This window comes from Prionailurus viverrinus, chromosome D1, assembly GCF_022837055.1.
Source record: "Prionailurus viverrinus isolate Anna chromosome D1, UM_Priviv_1.0, whole genome shotgun sequence".
Lineage (NCBI taxonomy): Eukaryota > Metazoa > Chordata > Mammalia > Carnivora > Felidae > Prionailurus > Prionailurus viverrinus.
The window spans coordinates 67,589,612-67,596,899 of NC_062570.1; the positions used below are offsets into that span (position 1 = coordinate 67,589,612).

The 7,288-nt window shown below is 42.1% G+C and overlaps 1 protein-coding gene across 4 annotated transcripts; it reads right to left on the reverse strand.

Annotated features, from left to right (window-relative positions):
• Positions 1-1,122: 1,122 nt before the first annotated feature.
• Positions 1,123-6,867, reverse strand: ZBED5 (zinc finger BED-type containing 5). Of its 4 annotated transcripts, none has more exons than XM_047879427.1 (3): positions 6,217-6,427; positions 4,512-4,626; positions 1,123-3,410 (listed from the first exon to the last, which is right to left on the reverse strand). In XM_047879427.1, exon 3 carries the CDS (start codon positions 3,272-3,274, stop codon positions 1,190-1,192), a length of 2,085 nt encoding a protein of 694 aa, XP_047735383.1. In that variant the 5' UTR covers positions 3,275-3,410; positions 4,512-4,626; positions 6,217-6,427; the 3' UTR covers positions 1,123-1,189. The 4 variants fall into 4 exon arrangements, with proteins under 4 accessions (XP_047735383.1, XP_047735380.1, XP_047735381.1 ...); XM_047879424.1 differs by having other exon boundaries at positions 1,123-3,415; XM_047879425.1 differs by having other exon boundaries at positions 1,123-3,446.
• Positions 6,868-7,288: the final 421 nt, after the last annotated feature.

A 7,288-nucleotide genomic window follows, 5' to 3' on the forward strand; every position in this document is an offset into this window, starting at 1 on the left:
CAACCTAGTCATGCTACCACATTCTGCCTTAGTGAGGGGAGGTACTTCTCCCCAAAATGTGAACTCAGTTTAAGTGAGACTAAATAAAATAATGGCTACCCATATAACAGGAACACAAAATATTTAACACTGAGCTGGTGACCTGTACATGTGAGGTGATATGGGAAGAGAGCCTATGGAAAGTCAGAACTCTTTCAAAGAATTCTAAAAATAAATTGATAGGGTGTTTCAAGTCTAATCATTAGTAAGTGATTAGTAAAACCTCATTAGTCTACAGTATATGGAATTTACAATACTCTATATAGGAACCGAGAAACAATAAAAATATCTGAAAGCATTCCTCATTCTTCCTCCCCTCTCCAATATTTCAGCTTGGATAAAAGCTGTGACATCATTTAGTGACTTCTGCCTCATGAATTCTGGGTAACAGAATAATTAAGCCAAAAACACAAAGGGTAACTAACATTCAGTACACATGCAGATATACAAATATGAGCCACCATACCCTATTCCGTTTTTTGTTGATTCACCTTCACCAACATTTTCCTTTACTGAGAATTTTACTTTAGTAAGGCCTTTTGCTGGGTAACAGAGACAGTGCTGAATAAGACCTTACAGGAGCTCAGTCCAGTAACAATGGGAATCATGAGGCCACCAAGTAGTTCCCAGTTGAGACAGACACAAAAACCAGGACCAAAAGAGAAAGATAACAGAGAATCAAAGTACCAAAGAGAAGTTAAGTCAAAGTATTGAAAAGCAAGTAAGAGTTTGTCAGGAAGCAAGGGGAAGGAATATTTTTTGAGACCTGAAAGCATGAAACAGTGTGATGTGTTTAGGGAACGGCAAGAAGTTCCATGTGACTGGAGGGCTGCATGGTAGGCAGGACCAGAAAGATTCGTAGTGATTAGATCCTAAAGAGATAAATTATGGTAAGAAACCGGGATTTTATCTTGTGGATCAACATCTTCCACAGTTAGGACCATGAAACTCTTTGAAATTACAATGTGAAGAAGAAATACCAACAATAAATACACACTGAAAGCTTCTGATTCTTTAGCTTTCCTAAAATCTAAAGTATAAAAAATATGAATCATTTTATTTAAAACCCCAAAATACCAGAGATGAAGTAAATCATCTTTTATTTTCATCTTATACTTGGTTATCAAGAGACATGCAAAACCCTCTAATTTTAATGAGAACAGTGTTTTTGTGTCTTTTTATCACATATCCGCTTAATATTAGGTGTAATGTTGCTAAGTCGAATCCGCATATGAGGTGCGGCATCAAGTCTTTTCCTGTATTTCGTTTTTGTTGCAGCATAATATGAAAATCCTGTTTCACACAGGTGCATTGTAGCAAAAGGAAGAAGTACACGAACTGCACGCCTTGCAATGCTTGGGTACTCTTGAATTAGGCTACTCCAAAAATCATTTAGTGAAAGTTCGCTGAAATTTTGTTTCACTTGAGAATCAGATGTTAAATCAATCAGGCTCTCATAGTCCCGTGCTACTAATGAAGCTGGTTTAACAGTTACTGTAAATGGATTTCTAACCCAAGTGTTATTGTCATTTGTTACAGGAAAATATTTTAACAGAGTAGAGCGCAAACCCCTTAGGTGCTGCACAATGGCACTACAAATATCTTTATCAACTGTAGAATTGATTTCGGTCAAAAAGTCACTGAGAGTAGGAAAACAATCAAAGTTTTCTTCTTCTACGGATGAAGCCCAAAATTCCAATTTTCTTAGCAATGATGACATTTTATCAAATACTGTAAAAACTGTCACATTTTTTCCTTGCATTGATAGATTTACCTCATTTAATTTAGTAAAAATATCTGCAAGATATGCAAGTCTTAGCAGCCAAGATGAATTTGTTAAACAATCAGACAGTCGAAAAGCAGAATCCATGAAAACCAATAGTTCACGACGGAGCTCAAAAAGTCTTACAAGAACTTTACCTCGGGAAAGCCACCTCACCTCTGTATTCAGAAGAAGTGCTGTGTGCTGGGCACCCATTTCCTCACATAAAATTTTTAGTAGCCTAGATTGATGTGGTCGAGCTTTAATGTAATTGATGATCTGTACTGCCTGATCTAGCACATTTTTCAGAGATGTAGGCATTATTTTAACTGCTAGTGCATGTCTATATAATAGGCAGTGACTACTGGTGCTTTCGGGAGCCACATATTTTATCAAGGTGACAGCCTCAGCAATTTTCCCGTCCATTGCCCTAGAAGCATCACTACAAACATCAACACATTTTTCCCATTCAATTTCATGTTTCTGCATAAAACTGTTGATGCAGTTGAAAATTTCTTCACCAGTAGCATTACTTTGCAAAGATTCACATAAGAGTAGGTCTTCCTCAATAGATTTATTAAACCTGTAACGAACAAAAACAAGCAGCACAGCAAGTCCTGAAACATCAGCTGATTCATCTAGTTGCAGTGAAAACCCATCACAAATTTTCAGTCTACAAACAAGCTCTTCTTCAATGTCAGCAGCAAGATCTTTAATTCGACGTGCAACAGTACTATTTGATAGTTGTACTGCATCTATTTTTTTACTATATTGTTCATCAAACATCCGCATCACGACATCTTTAGCACAAGGCTTGATGAGTAATTCTCCAATAGTATGAGCCTCTCCACTCAGGGCTATATGGTAACTTACATTGTATGATGCCTCTGTAGCACTTTCATTATCTGTATTGACAATTTTAGGTGTTGGGGGTTTATTATTTTCAGGTGAATCAAGATGTTGCTTGAAAAAGCTTATGTCTTTGTCTTTATATGCAGCGTGTTTAGTTTCCAAATGTCTTCGAAGCTTACTAGGGGCCAAAGAACTATTTGATAAAATTTTCTTACATAACACACACTGAGCATGAGGTGCATCTCTATTTCCAAAGTAAGTAAATCCAAAAGACAAGTAACTTTCATCATATTTTCTTCTTTTTGGTTTCTTACTAAATGTTGTTATTTTGTTGGAATTGGACATAAATTTGACCCTGGAAAGCTCACCTTCTGATTTTTTAGAAACTGAAGGCTGCAATTGTTCATCCTCACTTTGTAATATTCCAACCTTTTGATCATTTGATTCAGACACAATTTGATAACAAAAAGATTCTACTTCTTGTTTAAGACTTCCTTGTTTCAGCAAGAGATCCATAGGTAACGTGTTTGTGGCACAAAACATGGTTAATTTAGAATAAACATTGAGTATCACAAATATGTTGAAATTATATGACAGGATACATAGAAGATGAGCAATCATCAAAGAGATGATACAGAGCAATACATCAGTTAATTTGTAAATGCTGCCTATGCATCAACGCGCAGATGGAACATCACACGTTCGTGTATCAGGTGATCTCTCATGCGACTTCCTGGTGCTCTCAGGTTTGGCACACCTTTTCTTAAAGGTAGATTATCACATAAAAATAAAGCTATAGAAATGAGTTTAGTATTCTTAAACTTATATTTTAAAATAAACTATAAAGAAAAATTGTTAGCATTGATCTTTTTCTCAGAACACTTATTAACTTAGAGAATATTAATGTTCTATAAAATATAATGTGGGAACCAGTGGGCTGAGAAATAATGAAGAGCTGATAAGTGTTTTTAAGGAAGGGACCTTGAAGAATATGTCCCATGGCAGGGGTTGGCAAACTTTTTCTGTAAAGAGCAATCTAGTAAATATTTTTGACTTTACAGGCCATATAGTCTCTGTTTCAACTACTCAACTCTATAGTTGCAGCATGGCAGCAGACACAGACAATACTAACAGAACAGATATGGCTGCGTTCCAATAAACCTCTATTACGAAAACAGACAGCTTGGGCCATAATTTACCAACCCCTTCTCATGGCAAATAGTGTCTTGGAATCCCTTTTAACTTTCTGATGCCTACTGCCATTACACATTTTCACTGTTGATACTATTATACATATGAAGCCTCCTACCAGGGCTAGCAACAATTGTGATGAGCTGTATTAAAAATACACACAGTTCAAAGTTTTGCAAAACACAGAATTCTGTATCCTAAATACTGTGCTAACAATGAAAAATAAACTAATGACCAAAAGTTACCTACTATTTCTCTGGAATCAAAATCACATAAATATTTATATTATCCAAATTAAGACCCGTTCAAAGTAATGTACATTTTACTGAGTACTCTGCATTCCATTATGCTATAGGTGAAGATTTAACCAGGACCTAAAGAAAACATAAACTCTGATTTTAATAGGTTTATTCCTCATATAATTTTAATAGGTTTATTCCTCATATAATTTTTAAAAGCATAATTAGAAGGGAGAGTAATGCAAACTTTAAGACCTCTGAAGAAGACTACTAACTTTGCAAGTTAAGGAAAACATACTCAGTGTCTATCCAAATATATCTGCTTTTGATTTAAACTTCATGATTTGGCTACAGAGTAAGCTTTGAATTCTTATGTTTCATCCTAAAGCAAAAATGGTTCTCCTATTAACAGCTAGATGGTAAGATACCTGAAATGAGTAGTACTCCCTTCTGCAATCACACTCTCCACCTTGGCAGCTTGAAATGCAGACTCTTCAAAAGAATAAAATTAAGGGATGGGGTGGAAAGGGAGTAACCAAAAGCCTAGAATGAGAAAAATTAAAATTAGACACTGCAAAAGCAGAACTAACTACAAACCTCTAAGATGACCTTTCATTACAATTTATTTTAGACCCAGGCAGTGCAAGAGATTCTTCACTGCAATGCAGTGAACTGAAATAGAAGATGGCTAGCATAGTAAAAATGCTAGTATCTTTGTTTCATTTCATGCCCTCATTATTTCATCGTTTTGAGACAGTCTCCCAACCACTGACTTCATAGAAACACATGTAAAAAACTTTCAAAAACTAAACCTAACTTTTAAAAGTACAGCCACATTTTAATGTCTCTAAAACTAAACATGAAAAGTTATCTAAAATAGAATCATACAGGGAAGTGTTATTTGAAACATGGATTTTTGCTATAACCACTTTTGTCCCCTAACCAAGCTCCTAACTTAGGTTATTAACGTTTAGTGAGTGATCATTTTTTATTATGCTTGAAACTGCTAGATCCCTCATACAGATTATTTAATCCTCAAAGCAAACTTGAGAGTCAGGGACTATCAACAACCCCACTTTAGAGATGAACTAACAGACACAGAGAAGTTAAGTCATCTGCTAACTTAACACATCTTGCAAGTGAAGAACTAAGAGCAGAACCCAAAAGGTTGGGACTGCAGAGCTCATGAGCCTAACCATTCCTTGTGTGTACCTTGTATTCTAATTTCCCAAGCACTAACGGGCAACAGAGGGAAATGGATTACAATGGATTACGACTGCCAGAAAGTCGAGGGTCTCAAAGTGCAGCAACAGAAAACCCTACTCTTATCACTGGGAGCAAAAGAGCAATAGATTCTCGTTTCTACAATCCCGATTTGAAGTTAGCAACAGAGAACTTCGTGGAGCTGCTGGTTAGGATTAGGATCCCTCTCCCTTGGTACCAGAGGACACAACGGAGTAGGAAGCTTTGTTTTCCTAAGTAAGGCCTCAACCCCACCTCTTTTAGAGGTGCTTCCCGAATCTCTCGAGGACAAAGAGTCTGGACTCCCTAGAGAGTAAAGTTTCTATTCCATTCCCCGAAAAGGCTGGCAGGGCGGGGGCGGGTGAGAAACCCGGTTCTTTTGTCTCTTCTGAGTTAACTGACAGGTAATACCATCCATTCACCAACCAACCCCCCCTCCCCCGCCTCAGGCGGTTCCAGCTGTGAACAATACCCTCAGGGGCAGGAGCGCCAGGTTAAGAGCGCAGTCCACTCAGAAAGCCTGGGCAAAGGTGGGTGCGGTCACCCCTTACTGCACCTACATGCTCCTTTAAGCGGCCACTTCGATGTGCTGCCCAGGCCAGCTATCCCTCCTTGTCACAGGTGCAGGCTGCCAGCAGACCGCCACATCTGGGGACTCGCCCACCCTCGCCTCCAGAACTCTTCTCTCGCGTCCCCGGGGAGTCTCCTCAGCACCCAACACTGTCTCTCTACGTCACCTCCATCAGTGATGGAGACCGGTCTTCGCTGCGGCTGGGCTGCAGAGCAGCGCCGCGGTCCCCAGCTGAGCCTGCGGCCGCCATTTTACACAGCTCAAGGCAGCGGCCATTTCAGAGCGCACCGCTCAGCCGCCGTGGCGGCTCTGGTCCTCACCTTCACCGAGGCCTGAACGGGGTCAAGAGCCAGTCGTCGCCGACTGGAAGGGGGAGGAAGGGAGGAAGGAATGAAAAACAAAACAGAGGGAAGGATTCGGGGACAGGGAGATGCTCTCAGCTCAGGGATATCGCCTATGCCACCTCCATAGAGATCCAGTTCGCGGCTGGCGCGGTCGCTCCTCTGAAGATAAATTTAGCACTCTGGAGCACCCGAACTTACAGTCTCCACGAGCGGCTCCGCCGCCGCCCAATCAGCTCCAGAGCTGCTCCCCGCCACCAATCCGCGCTGAGCAGCAGGGCGGGACCAAAGGAAAGGACCAAGCTCGGTTGAGGCGCTACCCAGCTGCTGCCGCCGCCGCGTTGGACCGGGGCGATGGGAAGCTTCGGCTGGTGCTAGACGTGAAGCGATTGTTTTCAAACTTCCCTGGGCTCCAGATAGTCCGGGGGCTTGTTTAGAATGCAGGTTCCTGGGTGCTGCCTGACAAAGTCGGTGGTCCTGTGGGGCTGCACATGACTCTTGGAATCTGCATGCTCCCAAGCACTGGCGTGGTGCCCAGGCGGCGGTGATTTGTGTAGTTTCGCAGTTACCCCAAGGAGCGCGCAGAGCCTGGCTGCGGCTGCTTTCACGACCTCTTTGTTCCCCGAGCCGCACCCCAGGCTCAGGTTACGCAACCGCCTCCTCTTTCTCTTGTTTTCCCAAAGGAGTGGGGGCACAACACCCCTTCCTTCCCTCGCCCCTCCCGACGCTGCTGTGCCAGGGGCTCGTGGGGACTCGGCCGGGAGCTGAGCCTCCCGCTAGAGGTCTCGAGTGACCCCAGACGCGGTGCGGGCCGCCGTGTAGGGATAGCGGCCTCTCCGCTGTGTCACAGGAAGAGTCCGCTCGCTCCGTCTTGGCACCTCTCACAAGTGGCACCCTCCCCGAGAGGAACACCCGGCCGCCTGCACCGGCTGGCCGGCCCTCTGGAATACTCCGTTGGCTAGCTGCCGCTTTCGGGTGCTTTAAGCGTGGTTCTCTCCCACGCCCCTCCCGCCTATTAAAAACAGCCCAGCAGAGGGTACCGGCTGGGTAT